The sequence below is a fragment of the Acinonyx jubatus genome, chromosome E4 (assembly GCF_027475565.1).
Source record: "Acinonyx jubatus isolate Ajub_Pintada_27869175 chromosome E4, VMU_Ajub_asm_v1.0, whole genome shotgun sequence".
Taxonomy (NCBI): domain Eukaryota; kingdom Metazoa; phylum Chordata; class Mammalia; order Carnivora; family Felidae; genus Acinonyx; species Acinonyx jubatus.
Window position 1 is genome coordinate 48,510,377 of NC_069395.1, and position 26,312 is coordinate 48,536,688.

At 39.2% G+C, this 26,312-nt stretch overlaps 1 protein-coding gene across 12 annotated transcripts in view; it reads right to left on the reverse strand.

The window, feature by feature from the left end:
• RASAL2 (RAS protein activator like 2) overlaps positions 1-26,312 on the reverse strand; it is a 353,917-nt gene that overhangs the window by 136,673 nt on the left and 190,932 nt on the right. For 11 of the 12 annotated variants that reach the window (XM_027074299.2, XM_053209013.1, XM_053209015.1 and 8 more), the window contains exon 3: positions 25,806-25,932. In XM_027074299.2, coding sequence (XP_026930100.1) covers positions 25,806-25,932 — 127 coding nt within the window. Of the gene's footprint in view, positions 1-105; positions 2,585-25,805; positions 25,933-26,312 lie in introns of those variants that run through there. The other variant, XM_053209019.1, reaches the window with a different exon arrangement.

The window sequence follows — 26,312 nt, forward strand, 5'->3', positions numbered from 1 at the left end:
AGGTTAGCAGCCACTGCGTCTGTGTAATAAAAAATAAATCTCCACGTTCCCTTTAAATATATCCAAACTTCATTTCAGACTCAGACAGACTCGAGGAGCTCTTACCTGGGGTCTGCATTCTGCGAAGTTTCTGGGTGTTGCTGACATGATCCTTCCGGCATGCCAGTCAGAAACTCAAAACACTTGTATCCTGTCCTCGCCCATGCTCGCACTGGCTGGCGCTCCCGCTCTCTCTCTCTTTTGCTCTCGCTCTGTGCCTCAGACGGTTTGGAATGCAGAAAAGCCAGAGCCAACACCAGTCAAACGTAATCCTTTTTTTCTTTTCCCCAGTTCTTTTGCCACAGAGCACTAAACAATAGGCGCCCTTCCTTACTCACTGCACCTCTTCTGGCAGCGCTGGGTGTGGGCAATCTACTTCAGGAGAAGCAATGGACGGGCCAAGCTAGGAAATTCGTTTTTTTTCCTGTCCCAAGGGGCAGTAGGGTGGATGTGTGCCTCGCTGCATGTTAAAAAAGAGACTTCTTTTTTAAAAATCAATCTATTTCAAAATCTGTCATATTTTAGGGAAATGAAAAATAATACAAATTTCAGAGATTTTTATTTTGAATGTTTTTATGATGAATTAAAACATGAACCTTTCAAAGTACACAAACCGGGTAAATATCTTAGAACTAATGTAGTGTACACAGAAGTATATACCTGCTAATGCACATATTACTATATTAAATTCACTCTGTAGATCACCCTGACACAGCAGGAGTATTTCAAATTTAGAAAAGAAAAATTGTATATCCCTAAAACCCTTCATTCAGCTCTTAAGCTGGTACTTTACTTTAAAAATAAAGAAAAAAGTAATTGTATAAACTGAGTGGCTCTTAACTACTTAAGTCGACTAGATGTGATGAAATTATAGATGATATCACTGTTCTTAGTCATCATTTCAACTTATTTTAAAGTCCAACATACATCTAGGGTTTTTCCCCCGCTATGTTCCAAAAAAATGGAAGGCAGGTCAATGATGTAATCTTAATAATTGGTATGATGACCGAACACATTATGCAGCTGCTCGGTTGCTGAGGTTAGCAGGTCACGGTTGATCAATTAAAATATTCACAGTTTGAATCGCTGAGCAGATCCTACCTGCCACTCCAGACCGAGGAACAGGACAGATATGAGAAGAGCACAGTATCAATCTGTTATCTACCACTAAACAAACAGCTCACAGAAAGACATATACTCCATCCAGCTATATTTATATATATTTTTAGATGTAATATATCACTTGCGATCTAGATATACATATGTACTCAGAGATATGCGTATTATAAATATACATAGGTTGTGTGAAATATGTATGGTCCTTTTTTCCTCCCTAAATCTCAAAAAGACTTAAACTTATTTATTATTGATTTTTTATGTTTATTTACCTTGAGAGAGCGAGCGAGCACGAGCAGGATAGGGACAGAGAGAGGGGGGAGAGAGAGAACCCCAAGCAGGCTCCACACTGACAGCCCAGGGCCCGATGCAGGGCTCAAACTCACAAACAGTGAGACCATGACACGAGCTGAAACCAAGAGTCGGACGCTTAATTGACTGAGCCACCCAGGCGCCCCAAAGACTTAAATTTAAAGTCTACTTTAACACCATCTAATTTGGTCTGGTTATCTAGTCTCATCTTCCTTGAAGAATCATTAACGTCTTAAGATTGCATTTTCCTCTGCCTATACTTTTGGTTTCCTGTTTCTACTTCAGATGAACTACTCCTTTTAAGCTACTCAGGTAAGACTCACAGAGGAAGAAAGGCATAAACAAAAGGTATACAGAAAGGAACAAACGATGGCTCTGACGAGGAGGACTTTCAGACCACAGATTCCCACCTCGCCCTGTATGACAACACACCGACAACCTGCACCCTCTTCTCCCCAGAGGCAACACAACGTTATCAGTATTGACTGTCATTTATAATCGACCTTAATCTTGTGCAAGGTCCTCTGAAATTATTTTTACTTGTTATTTCTATGAATATTTCTAAGAAATAGATCGTTATTCCCATAATTCGACTCGAGAGTTAGAACTAAGGACAGCGAGGTCTAAGTTACAAGGCAGAGAGATTTCAGGTCAATAAAAACAAGCCAGAGCCCTTGGAAATAGCTTTCTGCAAGGGCTCCCTGCGACAAGAGACAGTGAATCCCAACTCTTCCCACACAGGTGACTGTCCATTCGATGAACAGACCACAGTGCAGTTCTCAGACTGTGCTACTGAACAACGCTACTGTTCTGATGAGAAAACAGAATAACAGCAATCTTTTCCCAAATGACAGAAAAAGTTCACCTATACAATTTTCTCAAGCGTGAGGTTTTTCTTCTTAAGCATATTTTTAAATGTTAGAACCTGCTACTGTTAATTAACCTTAAAGAAGCCTAGCGTGATTTCAAATTCAGATCAATAATGACATTTTCAGATACCTGACGGTTTATTATAATAACACATTATTGTGTCCTGCAAAAAGCACTTTTTTATACCTGATTAAATCTGAGGACCACTGTTGACAACAGGAAATTGGTCCACTCTTATTTATCCTTCAACCAGATTTAAAATTCTTTTCTTCTTCTTTTAAAAAAAATTTTTTTAACGTTTATTTATTTTTGAGACAGAGAGAGACAGAGCATGAATGGGGGAGGGTCAGAGAGAGGGAGACACAGAATCTGAAACAGGCTCCAGGCTCTGAGCTGTCAGCACAGAGCCCGACGCGGGACTCGAACTCACAGACCGCAAGATCATGACCTGAGCCGAAGTCAGCCGCTGAGCCGACTGAGCCACCCAGGCGCCCCTAAAATTATTTTCTTTACCTTATTTCCTACTCAGAGTTGATCACATTCTCCCCTGTACTTTTTTTTATGCCTTGCACTATTTTTTCTCTTCATAGCCCTCACCACTACCTAACATTATATTACGTACTGATGTTCAATGCTCTTTCCCCATTGGAATGTGAGGTAGATGGGGAGTGGTGGGGGTGGGGGTGGGGAGTGGAGGCTTTGTCTTATTTTTGGCTTATTCACAGAGCTTAGAACAAGGTCTGGCATTAGCAGGTACTTAAGGAATGAAAGACGGACGGATGGACAGATGGATGAAAGGATATATCTCACTTATCAAACCTGTTATAAGTATCTAAAGTCAGGAGGACTTTGCAGTATCTTGAGGACAGGGAGCACACGCACACCTACCTACCTTCTGATGCCAGAGCCTAGCACTATATATGTCATGTGCTGAAACAAGAACGTAAGGGAATATATCTCAGGCTTGTATGCTTTCAAGTGACTACGTGAAGCCTGAAGAATTATATATCAAGGGAAGACAGTCATTTCATCATTTAGCTAATTAGGGCCTACTCGCACTAGGTAGAATCCTGATCCGTGGAAGTTGCTTGTTGGAGTAATTTTCACCTTCTGTGAACCCACGGCCATGTGTTGTGCTACTATGGAGGCTAACCGCACATAATTACAAATGACACGCACATTAGTTTTACTTCTTACCAAACAAGTTAACAAGTAAACAAACAAAAAAATCCCTGTTAACACCTATCTTCTCCTCTTCCAAGCACAAACACGTGCCGGCAGCAGGCAAGCTGAGGTATACACCAGCCGATATGTGTGTGCTCCCTCCTTTGAACAGCAGGTGATCAGAGACACAGCTGCTTCTAACCATAAACCCAATTTCTATTAAGGTCTCCCCACAAACCAGACTGGCATTCTGATATTGTGGTCTTCCCACTGCATTCTTTCCAGAGTTCATTTTAGAAAAGGAAATCACTGTCTATAATTGGAACAACAAACACTAAGGTCACCCACTTTTTCAGAAGTGCTTCTGAAATTCTAATTTTTATTTCAGTTTATTTGTACAGGACGGGCCCACAACAAGCACACATACATATACCCTTCCCTTCTGATAAAAAAGCATTATAAAGACTTGAAGGCCTATTAGTCGTAGGGTTTAGCAAAGTACTTGTAAGTGTTTAGAAAAGGCAGATACCACGAAGTGACCAGTAAGACAGCCACACAACGTTTCCCAGACTTCTGGCTAAGCAGGCGAGCTCTACCTTGCTCTTCTAGCCACGGCAGCTTAGTGACCTGCATTTCCTTACCTGAAATGGCAACTGGCAGAGAGGAAGCGTTGGAGGGAGCAGGTAAAATCAAAGATCAGTCGGCTTCCTAATACCCAGGCACTCATATGAATAGGACCCCACTTCGAAGAAAAATAAGCTAAACTCAAGTGGAAAAGTACAAGCAAATCTTTTTCTAGTTTTCTTTCATCATATGGGTAAGAATATGTTACAGGTACAAAAGTAACACTTCTATTTCTATGAATAAAAAAACCATTAATAAACAACAAAGAACAACTAAAAGCATTTGGGGATAGAGTTGGATATTAATGGCTAATATCTCCCTATGTGCTCAGAGAGCCAAGGATGCGCCTGCGATAGTGTCTCTCTTCATTTAAAAAGACAGCTTAAATTGTACTTCCAAAAGGCTTTCAAAACCTCATTTTCTTCAGGGGCTTCAAAACATAAATACAATTATCTGTGAGGCCTGTTGATTTCCTGTGAAGCTAATCCGCTACCACAACTGAGGTACTATTGGTCCACCTTCCCCGTATACTGCACATATTAGTTTCCAGAAAATATAGTCAGTAGCATTTTTGTCTTAGTTTTAAAGAAAATTCGCAAATCCACTTAGAGAAGGAATAGACGTTATGGTACCGTCATCTTTAGCATACCACTAACACAACAACATTTGCATGTACTACGTAATTTAAAATACTACTGCATGCCTCAGGTTCATTCAGTTTCACTCAATTTCCATTATTCCCTTACAACTAACTACAGCAAGCTAAAATCTAGTAGAACTCCAAGAGGTAAGTCAAAAACACATCAAAAAAAAAAAAAACAAGGAAAAAAATTAGAAGATTCTAACAGCAGTTTCACAAGAAAAAGAATTCTTTTTTTTCTAATGTGTATTTATTTTTGGGGAGAGCAAGAGAGAGAGAGCACAAGTGGGAGGGGTTGCGGGGGAGAGAGAATCCTAACCAGGCTCCATGCTGTCAGCACAGAGCTCAATGTGGGGCTTGATCCCATGAATCGAGAGACCAGGACCTGAGATGGAATCAAGAGTCAAATACTTAACCAATTGAGCCACCCAGGCGCCCACTAGGAAAAAGAATTTTAAGGCAAACAACCTATTTTTTTTATTTAAAATAATAATAATAAAAAAATAAAATTTAAAAAAAGCAGCGGGGGCGGGGGGCGTCTGGGTGGCTCAGTCAGTTAAGCGTCCGACTTCGGCTCAGGTCACAATCTCATGGTGGGTGAGTTTGCGCCCCATGTCGAGCCCTATGTTGACAGCTCAGAGCCTGGAGCTTGCTTCAGATTCTGTGTCTCCCTCTCCCTGCCCCTCCTCGCTTATACTCTGTCTCTCCCAAAAATAAATAAACATTGAAAAAAATATTTAATAAATAAATGCTATTATTTTGCCCATTTTACATGTGAAGAAATGGAGACACAGACAGGTTTGAGTGAGTAACCTGCCCAAGGTCACAAACTGGTAGAACCAGAACCCACACTTCATTTGGCTCTGGAGTGCTTTCTCTTAACCACTATGGTATATTGAACTGAACTACTTCTCCAAATTTACCTTAAGTGGCATTTTGGGGTTGTTATTTTTCCTCTTTGTAGCTCTCTGTATTCTTCCAAATTTTCTATAATGTTATCAATTTTATAAAAAAGCTTGTATATTGTTCCAGATTAGGTTTATCACCAGCCGTGGCTCTTTTCTTCACAGTATATGAATCCAGAGATCATGAAACATACATCTATTGGAACGATACACTGAATTTCTTTCTACTTGTGCTTTTTCATTTATTTCGGCAAGTGGACACAGCTATATTACCCACACGCTGAGCAGCAGCTCCTGGCTTGAGAATGGTAACTCTGAGTGATAACGTGGAATGTTTTCTGAACATCTGGCTCCTAGAATATGGGGGAAAGAAGTGAATAGAAGACAGAAGAGAATAAGTGAGGAGAGGAGAAGAGAGATATTCTCAATCACTTGGCCCCAGATTGTGTGTTCTCAGGAAATATCCAGTCAATCTTGAAATCCGATTCCAGAGAATGAGGGGCCCCTTTTCTCAGTTGTATGGCTATTCTTTTTCCCTTGTACACACACAGACACACACACACACACACACACACACACACACACACACACACACGGTCTATACTATAAGAAATGAATTAGAGGGATACCTGGGTGGCTCAGTCGGTTAAGTATCCGACTTTTGATTTCAGCTCAGGTCATGATTTCACGGTTCATGAGTTCGAGCCCAAATGGGGCTCTGTGCTGACAGTGGGGAGCCTGCTTTGGATTTTCTCTCTCTCCCTCTCTCTGTCCCTACCCTGCTTGCTCTCTCTTGCTCTCTCTCTCTCAAAATAAATAAGTAAACTTAAAGAGAGAAGAAATGAATTACATATTCTTTCAGAAAAGGCATAATCAAATAGTATAAAAGGTGCCAGAATTATAGCATGAGGCATGTAATCAATTCATGATCAATTCCAAAACAGTGACCCTGCAGAAAACCCACAATGCAGTTCAGCAGTACAAATACCACATGCAAGGATTTACCCTTTGCTTTGAAACAAGCCAAATTCCTCTATCACAAGGGATAGCGTATTTTCTCTTGGCAATAAACTCTGATATCTAAATTTATTACTGTTGAAGCTAAAGACAAAAAAAGTGTTCACTACCAATAAAAAACTTGAAAATCTTCTATGAGAGATTTGTTTCAGTGACACAGCAATAAATTCCAATAAAAACAAAGATCTTAGTTTCTGGCATATTCAAGACTTACGATTATTGTGGCCATACTATTTTTTAAAAAAATTTTTTTGTTTATTTATTTATTTTAAGAGAGAGAGAGCATGAGCAAGGGAGGGGCAGAGAGAGAGAGAGGGACAGAGAGATCCCAAGCAGGCCCCACACTGTTAGCACAGAGCCCTACATGGGGATGGATTCCATGAACTGCAAGATCATGACCTGGGCCGACATCAAGAGTCAGATGCTTAAGTGACTGAGCCACCGCCTGTGGCGATACTATTCTTTAACCTACTTTCAAACGTGGTTACTACTAACAGATAAATCTGCCCCAGGATACAGTAAGCTTAAAGAACAAACGCCTTGGATTTTAACTAATTTAAAATGAAATAATGTATTTAATAAGCTGGTCTTAAAATGTCGTATTGACAGGCAACAAAAGTAGGTGGAAAAATAGCTATATTTCAGGGAAGTCTAATATTTGAATGGTATTTTATGGGCGACAAAACTTGAGAGATACAAGAGAGATTAATGAATTTGCTAAGGAAACAGTCATTGGTAACTAAGGGCAGAATCACACTCTCAGTATTACATCTCTCAGGAGGACATCCAGACAAGTAAGAACAGGGACATCTACACATGGGGACTGGAGACATCCCTTTCCCCCTCCTGTTAGAAAATAAATACAACTGTTTCCATCTCATTGGCAAAAGAAAGTCAGGCCACAGCAGTGATTTTTAAAATACAGTTTTATCCTTGGAGAAGTTCTAGCTTGAATTTATGAAGTTTGATTATTATGGACCACCCTGTAACCTATAACATCAGTTGCTGCATAATTAAAATTATCACCCACAAACCTTCCAAATTTCTTAAAACTTTCAAGATGTACATTTCAAATTTCACATCATACCCATACATGTAAACATGAAATTTAAAAGAATACGATGGATTGGAAAATGCTGAAAACATATCGTGCTTTGTTGTTCAATGTTTAATTGTACTCAATACTTACTAAGTGCTATGAGTGCCAAACATGCTGTTGTTTGGTAAAGAAGTTCTCTAAATGATGCATGAAGTTGCATCTTTAATAGCAAGAATTTCATTCATCACCGGATGGTCCCTCAGCCAGCTACATGATTGCCATTCTGGGACTACACCAATATTCTGGGGATTCCCTTTGTCATCTTTCCGTCCTTCTGGATTTACCTCTTCTATTACTTGACAGATACTTTAACTTGGAATACAATTTCAGTTTAGAAGTCATGTGCACTTGGAGCTTTATGGGATTAGTTCTTTATAACAGAGACCGCCACCCATGCCCTCTTTCTGCCATGGGAGGGTACAAGAAGTCGGCAGTCTGCAACCCGTAAGAGGGCCGTCCACAGACACCAAGCCTTGGACTTGCCGGCCTCCAGAACTGTGAGAAATAAACGGTTGCTGTTTAAGCCACCCAGTCTACAGTATTCTGCTGGAGCAGCCTGAACTCAGGCAGATGACTAAATAATACCTGAATGTATTATTTAGTCATGAATACATCAGAGCAGTTAAATTCATTGCTAAGCCTTGGAAAAGCTTATGAAAATTAAATGTAATTCTAATTTACTAATCCAAGTAACAAAGTTAAGTTGCAAAAGCTCATCTTTCACCTATAACCCTACGCTGTATCGCTGACGTTAAAGCTTATTAGAAGAGGCCAAACTAGGTGCGCCTTAGTGGCTCCTCCAGTTAAGCAACTGACTCTTGATTTGGGCTTCAAGTCATGATCTCAAGGTTTGGTTCGTGGGATTGAGCCCCACATTGGGATTCTCTCTCTCTCTCTCTCTCTCTCTCTCTCTGCCCCCTCCCCAGCTGGCACTCTCTCTTTCTCAAAATAAATAAATAGATTAAAAAAAAAAAAAAAAGGCCGAATTTTCTCCTCGCTCCTATCATGTCTGCAGTTTCTTTTTTGGGAGGCTTATCTAGAACTCTCTAGCTTACGGTGGCTACCCAAGGCTATTTTTATCTACTTGTAATGTGTACTGCCAATGATATTCTGATATATTTTTTACATGTAGTTTTTTCTCTCCTCTTCCTTTCACTCACACTCACTCTCTCCCCAGATCACCTGCTCCTCATTATATACATCCTCACACATACATCGCAACACTTCTCTTTGATTCCTACTTTTGAAAATTAATTACAAAAGATTTGCTTAAATATGTTTTTGACTCTTTGATGGCACTACTCTGATTAAAGAGGGGGAAAAAATCTAAGGCCTTTAATTGAAAACATGAACTGAGATAAAATAATAATCTTTATCACCAGCTCTCTAATTCAGTCTTTTACTTCCTTTCTATCTTCTGAATTTGTATTCTTTACTCGTTTCTACCTTGAATTTTTACCATTATTCTCTACTCTCCAGAGTTGGAAAGAACATGCCAAACAGACAAGATACGAATTATTTTGTAAGCAGATGGAAAAAATGAAAAGGATGGGGATTTCTCATTGCGTTATATTAACTATCAATTAAAATGGGGGAAAAGTTAACATTCAAATTTCTGAACATAGCAGGAAAGAAAATAGGCTGTAAATTTCAGAGAAAAGTAAGTAATCAAAACAATCCAGTAAGCACAATGCCTTAATGAGAATCTCCAGGGCTTCTTTTCTTCTTGAGCACTGTTACTATAGAAATCACAGGACAGGTGGGTGTCAGGAAGGTCTTAACAAAACATTCTTCATCCCCGAAGGCAGCTCCAGTCTGTTTTGGACACAAACCCAACTAGATTTTCCACCAATCTGATTCACAAATCCTTCTGTTTGAAACATAAACTAAAAAGGCTTTGGTAAATAGCTTAGCCAATCTGGACTACCAGAAAGAGAAAGAGAGAGAGAGAGAGAGAGAGAGAGAGAGAGAGAGAGAGAGAAAGAAAGAAAGAAAGAAAGAAAGAAAGAAAGAAAGAAAGAAAGAAAGAAAGAAAGAAAGAAAGAAAGAAGGAAAAAGAAAAGAAGAAACGGGAGCAGTGGGTGGAGAGCACAAGTGAGGGACCAACTAAAGAAAGTAAGCAATGTTTAGCTAATTTTGCTCAGTGTATCTGAATCACATATTTTCCTTTTGGAAAAGGTTCTAGGGCAGCCAAGGACCTAGACCAAGTCTCAAAAATAAATCTCAAGATACAGTGTAAACAACTTCATCCTCATTTTTCTACCTCCATTATATAACAGAATGGTGAATTATGACCATACTTTAGAAGGAAGGAATTTGCCAAACTGTGCAAGTAAAAGAAAAAAACAAATGAGTAAAGTCATGAGATATAGAGACAGGATGTTTCCTAACATGTCACACCTCAAATTTCTTTACTGGGTTTATTTAAACCTGTCCAAGCAAACTGAGAAATATAACACCTACTCTCTATCTCACTGGTTCCAGGATTGTGTAAGAGTCAGAGAGAACTGAAGTTTGTCTCAAATTAGAATTTACGTTGTTGGTCCCAAATTCCTCTTTCAAAGCCTAATAAAAATCTCATCTGATAAGGAAGCTGAGGCTCAAGGTTAATGATGAGAAGAGATGAATCTGAATCCACGTTAGGGCAACTTCAAAGCCTGTACCATTTCCACTGCCCCACAACGGCCTCTGCTAAAGGCAGTCCTTCCAGGAAGAACAGAAGAGTTCTAGTCATTCCTGAAGCAATAAACCCTCTTGTCTGTGAATGAGCTGCTAAATCTGCTCGTGTGATTTTGATATACTACCTAATCACTTAATAACTAAACGCCAACAATAGCACACACGTTTATGCTATCAACCTCAAATGCAGCAGAAGGATAAAAAGGTCATTTTCTTCCATTCAGAGAATTTATTTTCTATTACCATTCTGCACAGAAACAGAAACTATCTCTTACAAGCTATTTGCTACTAGCAAAATCTTAAAAGTAAGCACAGACACCTTGCTCACTAATACAACTGCGGTCATGGTATCAACAAGCAGCACAGGCTGCAAGCTCACGTCTGACCTTGGCAAACAGTCAAGCCCAACACTGGGACTTGTTCACCTGGACAGTGGCAGTTACTGGCTTCGCACGTCTCAGAACCAAGTTGTGGATGTAATAACTGCGTAGAGTCCCCGTGGCTGCACAACGATATTTAGAGTTCTCCAAATGCATTTGTAAAGTACTTCTATGAAGTGGATATGGTTTTCCCTACAGGGGCAAAAAACACACTTCCCACATCTAAGATCATTTTTCACTTTGAAGCGCTTCACTTGAAAAAAATCAGGCAAGGGTTTCTCCAATGTGTCTCACATCAGTCATTCACTCAACAAACACACACTAAGCCTACAACAATGGACAAAACCACCGGCTAGTTTCTGTGGTGACACCAATATGGAGGAGAAACAGTCCCGTCATCTAAGAGGTTCTGACCTAGTAGAGAAGATACGTAGCAACAACTTGCTGAAAACGTAAGGACTTACATTCAGTTTCAGAAGGACAAAAAGAGCTGTTTATCGGACATAAATGCTGGTGGATTCTGATTGGTGGAATGAAGAAAAAGATTGCCAAGCCCCAGGATTATCATACAAGAGGTGGGTGGAGTGGAAGAGCACAAGACATTCCAGGTGGATGGCTCCATGTGAGCAGAAGCCCATGTGCATGACAATACCTGGGAAGCTGAAGCAGCCCAGGAGGCCAGAACCCAGATGTCGGTGGTGGGTAAAGAAAGACAGCGTTGGAGAGCCAAGCCTGGGTCAGAATACAGAGGATGTTTAGTGCCAGTGCACATTTGGGCCTCATCCCGTAGGTAATGGAGATCCAGTAAAGGTGTTTAAGAAAGGTTTCAACAAACATGATTCAATTAGTGCTTTAAGAAGATAATGCCGGGGAAGAGGCCTGGGTGGTTCAGTCAGTTAAGCATGGGACTTCAGGTCAGATCATGATCTCACAGTTCGTGGGTTGGGGACCCACGTTGGGTTCTGTGCTGACAGCTCAGAGCCTGGAACCTGCTTCAGATTCTCTGTCTCCCTCTCTCTGCCCCTCCCCTGCTTGCACTCTGTCTCTCAACAATGAATAAATGTTAAAAAAAAATTATTTTTAATAATAATAAAAAAGAAGATAATGCTGGGGTGCCTGGGTAGCTCAGTCGAGCGTTCAACTTCAGCTCAGATCATGACCTCATGGTTCATGGGCTTGAGCCCCACATGGGCTCACTGCTGTCAGCACAGAGCCCGCTTCAGATCCTCTGTCCCATTCTCTCTCTGCACCATGCCCCCCTCCCACTTGCACTCTCTCAAAAATAAAAACATTTTTCAAAAAAAGGAGAAAATGTCAAGCAGTGAAATGAGTAATCTAGAAGGAAAAAAGAAGAATTAAGAAGAGACAGAGGGTAATTACTAAGATACTCAGGTGGAAACAAATGGGCAACATAAAGTTAGAAGGACTAGAAAGACGGTGGTTCTGCAGTCACACGAGAACAAGGTTCTGGGGAGGCAAGAGAGGGAACGAAGAGGGGAACTACAGACAGGTAATGGCTTCAGGGGCGAAAATTCTGGTAAAGAGGTGACATCATCTACAGAGAATGGACAAGGCAAGTGAAGCAGGTATCTGCACTTCAGATATTCACACGTACAAGCGGGAGAGAGTAAGTACAGTGAGGAAAATAACAAACAAAAGTTATACAAGTCAAGAAAGGGGAGCAAAGGGGCGCCTGGGCGGCTCAGTTGGTTGAGTGTCCAACTTTGCCTCAGATCATGATCTCGCGGTTTGTGAGTTCGAGCCCCACATGGGCTCGCTGCAGTCAGCGTGGAACCTTCTTCGGATCCTCTGTCTCTCCCCTGCTCGCTCACCCATTCTCTCTCTCTCTCAAAAATAAATAAAAACATTAAAAAAAAAAAAAAAGAAAGGGTAGCATGAACGTGGGTAGAAGAGCCAATCATTACAGACTGAAGAGAGGGGCTAAAGCCGACTGCAGTGGTGGAATTTATTATCACACCTCTGATACGGGGGCAAATTTCAGTGACAGATGAAGCCAGATATCAAGGTACAGAAAAAACAATTAGGCAGTGAGCACAGATAAACCACTTTTTAGAAAAGGTTGATAAAAAACTGACATAGCCCTAGAGTGACCTAACTTTTATATTCAGTTCTAGAACCAGCTAATATATTAAAAACTTAGAATGTGCCTGTTACTTGAGAATGATGCTAACTGCATCAGTGGAGGACAACAACTGGCAGCAACTGGGATGCTATCTGGTCTGGTTTTAACTTTTCTGGCTCCTAAACGGAGTCGATTTTATGAATTAGTTACAAAGTGGAAGGAAGCTGGTTTTAGTCATAAAGTATTACCTATGACGCCTATCACCTCAAATCAAATAGGATGGTATAACTAGTATTGAATAAGCATGGAAACTTGCTTTAGTTCACAGAAAAATACTATACATGCTGGACCTCAGCAAAAAAAAAACAAAAACAAAAACAAAAACAAACAAAAAAAACACACCAAACCCCAGTATTGTGGAAATACTAAAAAGTAATTTTCCCAATATTTAGGGGGCAAAAATAAAATCTTAACATGAGGCTAACAGTAGAACAGTAGAAAGTCATCTGGATTCATAAAATAGAGGTTTGAAATAAACCAGCTGTCCAATAACTCTGCAGTTCATATTCCCTTTATTTAGTTTCTGTATTGGTTGCTGGCAAATCTGTAATCAGAAGTGAGAAGCTGGGGGCATGTTAAGAGCTGGAAAAGGATTACTTTGTTAGGCTAATAAAATTTATTAGGCTCATTGCTAATACTACTTGGAAAACTGTGAAATGAAACAAAATAAAATTACTTACAAGCAATTTTTCTTACTAACAGTCTCTGAATTTTCATTATCTAACATTATAAGAAATATAATATTCCTAAGGCAAAACAAACAGACAAACAAACAAACACATTTTCCGATCTTCTCACAGGGGAAAAGGGTCTCTACAGGAGATCTGTGTAGAACAAATTCTTCTATATTTTACTATCCTGGTCTTTGAGTTTTAAATTTGCCCAAAGCAATATAAACAAAAATGATTACATTAAATCATAGGCACAGCATTTATGATCCACAGAAAACTTGTTCCCCAGCATTACTTCAGTTAAGTTTTATTTAACAAAGAGGTAAAGAGAAGAAATATCCTTTTTAACATTCCTGAAAAAATCCAATAGAGGTTACTTTTATAATCTATTAGATTATAATCATCTAACATAAAATGTCAAAGAGCTTCTAGTCTTCTTTAATCAGAGTCAATTTCTCTTGTTTACTGCAGATAAATAAAAACGAACCTGTTATAACGGTCAGTTTAACGCCCCGCTACAAATTCATGACGGGTGAGTGAGATGAAATCCAGCTGATTTCACAGCAGTGTATTTTAGTAATGCGAAACTCGTTGATTGGCACCAATATAACATACCCTTCCAGTTAACTGTCTTGGATTTTAATTCATTTTTAATTCATTTTCTCTGTTTTTGAAATTCAACATAAAGAACTGAAATGTACTGGGGCGCCTGGGTGGCTCAGTCGATTGAGTGTCCGACTTCAGCTCAGGTCATGATCTTGCAGTTCGTGGGTTTGAGCCCTGTGTCGGGCTCTGTGCTAACAGCTAGCTCAGAGCCTGGAACCTGTCTTTGGATTCTGTATCTCCCTCTCTCTCTGCCCCTAACCCACTTGCATTCTGTCTCTGTCTCTCTCAAAAATAAATAAACATTAAAAAAAAAAAAAAAAGAACTGAAATGTCCCTTTAGGAAGGTAGGTTTCTTCTTTCCATTTCCCCCTCCCCTGCTCTATCCAATTATTAAAGTTACAAGTATTTCCACCATTATTACTCTTTAAGAATATTAACCTTCATTTGATTAAAAGGTGAAAGGTTAAAAAAGGGTCAGATAGTGACGAGTTCGTCTCCCTCACATTCTGATCCACCAGGTCTCCAGTTTTCTCCTCAGAAGCACCCACTGCTAAGGGCTTCTTCTGTATAGTTCTAGAGTTATGCCCCCGTGCACGCACACACACACACACGCACACACTCATATACACTCACACATGCTTATACGCACATGGCACTTTTTACATAAATCAAAGTATAATATACACACACATTTCTGCACTTGCCCCCCACCTTGCCCTGCCCCCTAACAAGGTATCTTGGAAATTGCTTCAAATTACTACACGTGGAACTAACTACTTTCTTTTTGATAGATGCATGCATAGTGGTATATCATGCAGATTTAGCAGAATTCATTGAAATCATCTCCTATGGATGGATATTTTGGTTGGTCTGCTCTTGTGTTATTATAAGCAATGGTGCAATTGCAATGACTATGTGAGTAGAGGTGTGGGACAAATTCTTAAGAGGTTAGATTGCATTTTTGCCAAAATGCATCCTGCCGAGGCTGCCCTCTACAGAAACAATTTGGCATTAATGGACTAGAATGTTTGTTTCCTCCTCTCCGTCCAAAACAAACATATTTATACTTGCTAATCTCATAGGTAAAAACTGGCAGCTCATTGTAACTTTAATTTGCTTTTATTGATTAGAAATGAGGAATAGTACCTTTTCCTTGTGTTTAAATGGCATATTAATTTTCTTTTTTGTTAACTGTATATGCCTTCCCCTGTTTTTAAAATTTTTATGTTAATAAAACAATATATGCACATAGTTTAGGGTCTCCTAGTTTTATGAGACTTGTTAACACAAACAGCAATCCCCTCTTCTAACACTTTTCCTTCCCCAGGAACAACAACTTTCATCTTTCTTAGCCAATTCTTTTGGGAGTTACCATCAAATCTTAAATAAAATAGCTGTACTGATATTTACAGGGTTTTTTTTTCCCATTTTAGACATTATCTTTTGATTTTCCACTATGAAGATGAGAAGTTGATTCTTTCCTCCTACCCCAGCAGGTACCCTGACACCTCCTACCTTCTCATGGTCCCTATTTGGTTCCATAGTAATTTTGGTAAGGAAAAGCAATACTGGGACTATGTATGTAGTCAATGCAGCCACACAGTGAACCTGATGCATAACACAGCACCGTGGTCAAGAGCAGAGTTCCTGAAGGCAGACTGCCTGGGTTCAAATCCTACCTTTGCCATTGACCAGCTGCTTAGGTATTTAGACAAGTTACTTATCCTCACTATGCCTCACTTTCCTTACGTGTAAAACAGTACCTTGTGGGTTTACAAAGATTAAAAAATTAACATATACAAAGTACCTAACGTGTAGAAGGTGCTATACAAGCATTCTCTGTGCACTGAACTACGTTTTTGTGTCTCCTAAAGCTGTTGCCTGATTATTCATTTATTTAAATTTCTATGTGCTTATTATTAATTCAATCCCAAATTTGCTTCAATCCTCAATTCGCTGTTTCAATTCATTCTACTGTATCAATTTTGTCTTCTTGGAGAAGTCTTCACAATAGCCTTTTGACCGCTGCGGTCTGAACTGCTTGTCCTCATTCTATAGACACTATGGAGTTGTCACCCTCCGTTCTCTCTAGCACATTCTCCTGTGGGGCCCTTTGTCTTCTCCCCTCGTGTTGGATCTCCCAGCCTTTATCCCACATCCTGCTCACTCTTGGGGAAGAATAGGTTTCATTAGCTCTAGGAGAAATGATGTGTAGGAGGTAAATTTTTTGTTTAAATCTTGATGTCTGAAAATGTCTATTTAAAAAAATTTTTTTAACGTTTATTTATTTTTGAGACAGAGAGAGACAGAGCATGAACGGGGGAGGGTCAGAGAGAGGGAGACACAGGCTCCAGGCTCTGAGCTGTCAGCACAGAGCCCGACGCGGGGCTCGAACTCACGGACCGCGAGATCATGACCTGAGCCGAAGTCAGCCGCTTAACTGACTGAGCCACCCAGGCGCCCCTGAAAACGTCTATTTTATTCTCATGTGTAATTAGTGGCTAATAGCTAAACATAGAATTCCAAATTGGAAGTAATTTTCCTTCAGAAGTTTGAGGGCATTCCTCATTTTTTTCCTAGCTTCTGACGTTGCTGATATGAAGCCTCATGCCATTCTGACATCTGATCCTAAATATGTAATCTGTCCTTTCTTTGCAAATTTATAAGACTGTCTCTATGTGACCAAAAACAAATTGAAATTTCCCAAAAATGTGTTTTGCCATAGGCACTCGGTAAGCTCTTTCAATCTGGAAACTCCTATTTGTAGTTATGAGAAATTTTCTTGAATTATTTTGCTAATGATTTCCTTCCTTTGCTTTTCTTTTTTTGGAACTCATTGTTTTGACTGGCACTCTATTTTATCTTTTTTTCCCCCCCCCTCTACTTTCTGGGCTATATCCTCATTTTCATTTTCCAATCCTTCTATTGAGTTTTATTTCTGTGACAATTTTTTTTAGCACATGGCAACTCTTTGGCTTTGTATAACACTCAGTTCTTGTCTCATGTACGCAATATTTTATCTGTCTGATAGCGATGTTTTTCTTTAAGTTTTCTATTCCCTGCCTGTCTCTGTTCCTCCGGGTTTCTTTTTTTCTTTTGTTTGTTTTGGTTTCTCTCTTTCATGCTAGAGGCTTTTCTTCAGATCTCTACTAGTCTTGGGAATGTTAGTATCTTGAGATCTTTCCTCCTGAGTGGGTTAAACACCCCAAATAATATTCTTCTTGTCTCCTGCCTGGAGGGTAAAGGCAAGTGAGGAAAGATAGGTAGAGGAGCCCAGCATTCAGTCTGCAGATGTTCACTTAGTTTCCTTGTATTTGGTAAAGTGTTCTGTGCTCTCAATTTTGCCTGGTGTGCCCCAATACACCAATAGTTTCTTTCCTCCAGAGAACTAACCTGCAGTCTTAGAATAGAATACAGGTAGCGGTGGGAAAAGCAATTGTTTAGTGGACTGGGGAAGAGGAAAAGATAGGGGATCTACTCTATATGCTCCTGTTATCAATTCCTAAGTGATTTAAAGATTCTGTAGTAAAAATCAGGTTCCTTCTTAGCTTTCTTCACTGACAGTCTAAGATTTGGCTTTCCCAAGGCAGCTAGGTTATGTACCATGCTCCATTTGCTTTTCAGCTTTCAATTTATTATTGTTATTGTTGTTATTATTATTTTGCGGGCTTGCTTTCTTCTTTCCCATTCTCCGTATCCTTGAAGGACCATGTCTTTAAAAGAAAATCCCCTTACTATATAGTTATAGTGGGGTTTCTGGAAGGAATAGATGCTCAGGTTCAAACCACCTTTTTTCTCCCTAGAAGTCCAGGCTGAATCTAAAAACCATTCCTGATTCTTTAAGCCATGCATTCCTCCTTCCCACTCTACTCTCCAAACACCATAGTGATGTGCTATGACTAACACTGCATTAGGACTAGTCAGTCAAAAGGGGCCCCTCACATGGGCATCACATTTTAGAGGACTCTACTCTGGTGCTCTCGGGCAAGGATCTCCTAAGAGCTCGAAGGTACAGGCTGGGTGGTACTGAGCTGTATGTTTGTGGGGCCTCTCATGATATGGGACCAAATTTGAAAATTCTAGCCTGCAATTCCAGACTGTTACAAAATGTGTTACAAACATACAGTCAAGGTTGAAGCCTAGAACATATTTTATTTAGATGTATTTTTTTAAAAAGTTTGTTAGACTAACTTAAATATTAAGACATAGAATACAGCTTTGTAATAAATCTAGCAAGGAGCTGGCCTATAGCTCCACGTTGACTTCCTTCACGGTGTCTCCTTCCCCAGGTCTTCCCTTTTACAACCCTGACAATAGCCTGTACAAAAGACCTACACGAATCAGGAAAGGAAGCCTTCATTTAGGAACGTTACTGCCATCTGCTGGAAGCTTTATGAAATAGCTACAAATCAAAGACAAATGACACAGGGCACTGGTCAGGCAATTGCAACCTTGGCGCCACCTTTCACAGCATCAAACAAATCTCAAGGGGGCCAGGATGAAGATGGGGAGGAAGATAAAAGAGCAAATCGGGAATCCAAACTCGCATTTACAAGTTAGAAAGAACTGAGATCTGGCGCCTTGACTTAGAACTGAGAACCGATTTCCTCAGAGAAGACACTGCTAGTCTACACCTAGCTCAAATCAATCAACCAGTCAATCTAGCTTATAAGAGTAAAATAAAAATGGGGTTTGGGAGGTTAGCTTGAGAACTTGAGGACTAGTTTTTCTTTCATTTGTGCTAGTTTTGAGTTCTAAATAACTTCAAAAAGAAATTTAGGAATGTGTTCAAAAGTAACTGACGGTTTGAAATTCAGTAGACTAACAAATGCAAGCTACTTCTTTCTAAGGGACAAACCTGATTGAGCCGGGTAGTCAAGTCAGTTCTGTTACAGGGCTTGCTTTGAAAACATGAATATTACATCACAAGTAACATAATAGGGCACGATCTGTTACGTGAATTTTTTGGTTTGCTTATGCGTGATTTCATCTGTGAGAAACACCACGTGAACAAAGAACACGGCACCCGGCTGAACCAAGCCATGTACGAAAACACAACATGCTCACACGCATGCATAACTCAACACCTGCCAGCCACCTCACTTCACTGCACATGCTACGAGCCACACTCATCCGTATCTTGTGTCACGATGTCTTCTATTCAATTTCAAAAAAACGTGTCATAGTAGACACACAAACTAGTCCGATGCCCACGACCACAAAGTAAATTTCCCAGATTTTTTCAAGGTAAAATACTATATTTATTGTAGTATTTATGTATTTCGCAACCATTTAACACTTGTAAAAATGTGCTGCCATTTTTACTTCCTGTTCTTTTTTGTCATTGACCAAGTTTTTGAATACAGCGCCCTCAATCCCCTTTTCGCCATAAGACTTGTAATTTTTATTGTACAATTCTGCATAGCTCCGTGATTTTTAGAAACACATGTCACATTACAGAATTGACTGTATGTGGCTATTTTAACCTAGATTCAAGCCCATTCTGCTAGAATATTATCAGTATTAGCACGTGTATCTTACAGAATCTTACAGATCTCAAAGAATTATATATATTGGCTCATGGTTTTTAAGAAAACTCAAAACTACCCAACAAACAGCTTCAAAGGACATTATTCCAGGGTTTTCTACTTTAATTATCCATAATAGTTTTGATAATCCTTGAGTTCACTTGACCTGTCCTCAAATAACTTATGTATCACTGAAATCTAGAAATTAAAGAATACAGGGCACCTGGGCGGCTCAGTCACTTGAGCTTCTGATTTCAGCTCAGGTCATGATCTCATGGTTCATGAGTTCAAGCCCCGCGTGAGGCTCTCTGCTGTTAGCAGGGAGCCTGCTTCGGATCTTCTCTCCCTCCCCCGCCCTCCCATTTTCTCTCCCTCTCTCTCTCTCTTTCTGTCAAAATAAATAAATAAACTTAAAAAAAGAGAAATTATGGAACGCAAGTATAAAGGTCAGATATTCTGCAGCTGACTTAGCATGAGCTTACGTATTAGATGATGGTGAAATGGTCTTAGTTTACATATTAGGACACTTCAAAGAAAACCATGGGCTGCCATTATCCATTGGACTCTACTTTTAGAGCTAAAAATATCAGGCTACTGATTCTTTTTCATAACTTTTGATCATTTGTATATATTTCCCTGAAGTGCAAGATCTGCCTCTATTTTTGTATACATATATAAAAATATTATCAATTTATCACTTATTATATTATGCCCTATTATATATTATATACATATAATATATATAAATGTTTAATATTAGTCAACTTATGTTACTTTAAAGCACAAGATCTGCTTCTGTTGATTTTATAAATATATATATGCTATTTAATATTATATAAATTATATATTTCATATATGTTTAATATTAGCTGATCTAAATATTGAATATTATCATACATAGGAATTACTTAGAATTTTTTATTCCATTACTTGAAAAATGGAAGGAATTTTTTGGTAATATAAAATCTTCATTACTCACATATCCTTCTTTCAATATTATTATTACCACCCTGTATATTTATAGAAGATTTTAGCACCTTGAAAATACCTCGTAAGTTACCTAGATACTTCTTATAATGTCTTGCAAATAAAGAGAGAGTCATTATTAGCTTATACATAGAGTTAGGCCTCAGGCTACTTTAACAGAGAAGGTCAGGGTTGAAGCTAAGGTTTGAACAATCAGTAGCCTCTGATAATTTTGATTAAAAGAGTTAACTTTTATAATAATTTTATAAATGACTTGGAGAGGATATTCTGCTTTAATTGTAATTTTCTTCAAAGTTTCCTAAATTTTTATCACTTAGGTTAATAAACTTAGCACTCCGTAGACAGAAGGTTGGCTGTTCCCCAAAGATTTTTCAATTTGGTTCCTTTCTTTGGTGAAGCATGTTAAATTTTTTGACTCCTTCATTTACATAAATACTAAAATTTTGGACAGCTAACTTTGCCCCTACAAGATTTTTCATACATTCTTTCCCAAAGTTTGGTACTATGTATGAAAGACATACTATGTTAAATTATAATTATAGGTATATCTATCAAATGCTTCTGGGTTTTGAGGACTTCATGATAATGAAACAGACTTACTTATCACAGGCACAGGTTTTTAAAAATCCAGAGATTCTGTAAGTAAGACCATAGGGTAACTATAAGCTTTTATCATAGTATAACAAAATAGAGGCATGAGGCTCTGCAGCTTTCAGTCACCACTTGTAAGGCTTTGAATCTGTCCGAGAAATGCTACAAACAGAACGGACGGAGTTCCCGATTCACTGCTGTGCCCTCCACCAGCCAGGCAGTAGACAACATGCAGGGGTAGACAACTTCCTTCCATAAATGTACACTTCACAAAAATGCTGTCTCCCGCTCAGCTTTCCCCTTCCCCCTACTTCACACTGTTCTTATTTGATGGTATTTGACGGCTTTTTAAAGTTGAATTCATGTAGGTTACCTTTAATATTGAAAATTAATCTTGAAAATCAAATATTTACTAGTTCTAGCTCATGCGGTTGATTTACACACCTCCCGATATTGTCAGTATGCAAAGACCCTACTGTCAGAAGAAATCATTTCCTTCTGAAAATTCAGCAAATCATTGCTTTGCATTGTTTGAATTTGAAAACTCCTTTTTTGATGAATAAATTAAAATCTGGATATTGTCACCAGGGGTAAGTAGTTTTTTCTAGGTTTTCTAAATCTGGAGACGGGTGCTTTAGACGCGATGTTCATATGCCTTAAGAAAACGTCGCGGTTTCAGTGGGCAAGAATTTGGTGTATCAAAACCGGACTCAAATGCCAGTGCACATATACATTTTAGTATCTTGGGTGATCTGTAAAGTGCTGAATGCGAGAGTCGGAGAAGTACCGAGTGAGAAGTACTTTCTCTGCTGGCCACTTCCCACTCTGCTGCTCCATACCCATGCACACTTTTGTTTTTTTGCTAACTTTTTGACATCTATTAGGTTCTCATCAGCGTAAATGTGCTCATGTTAAACTAGGTGTGAGACACAAATATGGGCCTTCCCATCCTTTTACATTCACAAGTTTTTTAACCAGTCTGAAATCTGTGACGCACAGTAAGCTGGAAGCCACCATAAATTCTTCACAGACCCTGTACATTCAGAGAGCTCCTTTCTGTCCTACATTCTCTGCAGTAGAGTAAAAAGCGCATGTTTTCCACGAGTGGGCATTTCTCCATAGATGACGACCTCATACCTGAAATCAAAATGTATACCATGATTTTACATGGTATCTGCACAAACTGATCAGTGTTTGGGATTCCTCTACTGGAGAAGAATAAAGAGAATCTAGTTTGCCAAGTGTAAGAACCATGTAAAACCAGAAGGGTTTCCCCATTCACACTTGACTCAGCTGCCTTATTTGGAGGCAAAATTCTGGATTTTCATTCTTCCTTTCTGGCCTGTCATTTGCCAGGGCCTCCTCATCTTCCTAACCTCTAAGTGTTGTTCCAGGGCTGAGTCTTGGACTTCTCTCTTCTACCTACACCCATTTCCCTGGTGATTTCATTGAACTTCATGGTTGTGAATACCATCTATTTGCTAAAGGTCTACAATTTCCTTCTTTTTTTCTTTTTTTTTTTACACTTACTTATTTATTTTGGGGGTGGGGTGGGGCAGAGAGAGAGGGACAGCAAGAATCCTAAGCAGAGTCTACGATGTCAGCACAGAGCCTGATGCAGTACTCGGTCTCACAAACCGTGAGATTATAATCTGAGTCAAAATCAAGAGTCAGACCCTTAACCAACTGAGCCACCCAGGTGCCCCCAAAGGACTGCATTTCTGTGTCCAATCCGTACCTCCCTCTCTTGATTTCCAGACTCACATATTTCCACTTGGGTGTCTAACAAGACTCTCAAACTCAGTACGTCCAAAATTGAACTCCCAGTCAATCCCACTTTCAAGTGGGTTTCTCCCAGTCTTTCCCATTAAAAAAAATAACAACCTGATTCCTCTAGCTGCTCTAACCAAAATCCTTCACTCTTCTGTTTCTTACTTCCCATATCCAATCCAACAAGCAGATTCGGTTGGAAGTCAAGGGTTCCCCATCTCACAGAGTAGAAGCCAACGCCCTTATGATGACCCACAAGACCATCGTGACCTGCTTGCCAAAGGGCTCAGTGATGTCATCTCCTACCACTCTCCCCCTGCTCATCCGTGTCAGCCTCACTGGCACGTGTGCTGCTCCTACAACAGCCCAAGCATAGCCCTGCATTATGCCAGCCATTCCTCTGGGTGGAACCTCTCACTGTCAAGTATCTATATGCTTAACAGTCATTATTTTATCAGATCTGTACTCAAATGTCACTCAACAAGAGGCATTCCTTGGTCACCATAGCTAAAATTACACTTCCTTGCCATTCCCATCCCCATTCCCTACTTTATTTTTTTCTTTGTACTTATCATCATCTAGCACAGTAGATAGTCCATTTATTACTCTTGCTTAGTGTCTGTCACTCCTCAACAGAATGTAAGCTCCACAAAAGGACACATTTTTGCCTAATTTTTCACTGCTATATTTTGAGGGCCTAGACCAGCATCTGGCACATAGTTTTCACTCAGTAACTATTTGCTGCATAAATGAAAGGTTTTTAAAAAACAAAAAATAAAAGCCACACAATATAATATGTCACAGTAATAACATGTACTGTGATTAGTCATCAATAATCTATCTTCTTAACTACATAAGAATCTTCTAAAGGCAGAAATCTTATCTTACATCTTTTTTCATTCTTAGTGATTGGCACAGAATGTTACATATACAGCAATCACTCAGTTAACTATTTGACAGCAGAAAATTTTGCCTAAAGACAAATCACTAGGAGACAAAAACAGAACAGAATAATTATCTAATTCAACATTAAACAGAAAGGTAAGGAAGAATGACTGTAAAAGTAGCCTTTTCCCCTCTGGTGCTTATAAGCAATAGCTTTCAGTGCTAATTGAGGACATCCACTCCGAAAATGATTATGGACGCCATGAGTCTAGATGGCTACCACACTTGTAGTCAAGGGCAGAGGTAGAGGGTTGGCTCTGAACTAGACACCTTGGCCACTCATCTGAGTTTATCTTTGGGATCAGAACCTGGAATGGTGGAGACTTTTTAAGAATTATTATATAGTTTTCTCTTCTATAAAATTGTAATAACATTTGAGACTGTGATTACACTTCTTCAAAATTAAGTGACTTTTGTAGGTCAAAGCTTGAACAGCCAAAGGTTCATGGAGAAATGGCAAAGACAGTCATCAACATAACATTACAAATAACGACAGCAAGAGGCTGAAGAAGGTGACGCTGAGCCAGTCCAAGCCACATAGGACCTGTACGTGAAATATAAATAAACTATAAAATGGTTACACCCAGACAGGTTTGCAATGTAATTTAGGCTCACATTTAAACTGGTTTGAACACATGCTAAAGAAGTACAGTGGAAATAAGATGAAAGGAAATCTTGATTTCTTCAAGTGTGACTCCTTGAAGAAAAGTGTTTGCTCACCTAATTTTTAGAAAAGCAACAACTGTTACAGGATTAAAAAAAAATAACGATAAATAAAGGATCCAGATTCTGAGCAAGAATTCTGAGTTCCATGTAGAAAATGAAGAGAAATGAAGAAAAAGGCAAAAACAAACCAAAAAACCAAATCCTGATTTTCAAAAATACAACCAAAATCACAGAATTATCCATATTGCACAACATAGAGACAAGAAATGATTCTGTATATCTACCCATCAAATGCCTATGACTTAACGTCTAGGTTCACTAAGCAAATAATAATACAACAATACAAAGCACCAAAGCATTCCCTACTTTTCACATTCTTTTGTTATTTTATATCATCTTAATTATGTTTCCTTAGAATCACCTGACCTGTCTAATAATCTACATATCTACTGGTAAGCACACAAAACATCAAACAGAATACACTTGGTAGGAAACAGGGCAAGAGTTGTTTTGATATTGACAGTAATTCTTCTGTGCATAACAACTCAAGCGAGTTTCTTTTTTCCATTTCTCCCTACTGTCACCCACTCCAACCATGAATATAACTTACGTGGGACATGTAAAATTAGCTCAGCTAAATTAGCCTGATCCGACATTACATAAGGCAACATCAGTAGCTGTGTGAACAGGACACAAACCACTCAACACCAAGGTTCCACACAATACTGGCTCCCCAATGAATCTCAGTGCTTCAAAAAGATCACTTAAGGCTCTTTCAAAATGTGAAGCCAAGGAGTAAACTCAGAAACAACATTCTGCCTAGGCCTGTGGTCCTAGCACTCAGATAAATTTTAGCTCTGTAAAATAACTTTGTTGCCACTTGGTAGCAAAAAACAGAACTTTCTAATGACCACTAACTCTGTGTGAACATACTGAATTTCAACACGCTCACTGAACAGGAAAAGCTGGATGTTTTGTGTTATTCTAACACTCAATAACAAGCCCATAAACTACCGGATAAAAGCTGGGAATAGTTTCCTTTTACTAGCTTACCCAGTTTAGTGGCGCCCTCTGGTGGGTACTCAGGAAACTGGCCCTCGGAAGGGACACTGACGGTTCTCCTCAGGCATCGCCCTTTGGTGGAATCTGTCTGCTGCTCCTGTCCTCCCTCCACAGGTATCTAGTTAACCAAAAGACAAAAGACGCGAAACTCAATAGTGAACTTGCCATAGCTACCTTCACGCTGAATATTTTTAGCTAATAAAGATAGGAGTTCATAATCATTAGAGCAAAGTAGGCAAAATGTAGAAAGCAAGTATTTCCAACTGTAAGACATTACCCACCCCTTGTGAGGAAGTTTTTCTTTAAAAAGGAACCTGAAAGATCAGGAAAGGTGAGTATGTAAATGAGCTTTACCTGAAGTCCGCACAAGTCATATCCAGGTGTGTACCTGTTTTGGGTGCTCAGAAAACAAAACACCCACACAAAGACTCTTTTATTATCAGAAGATAGTTCACAAGCTCCAATTCTTCTGACCAATGCTCAATAAGGTAAACAGAA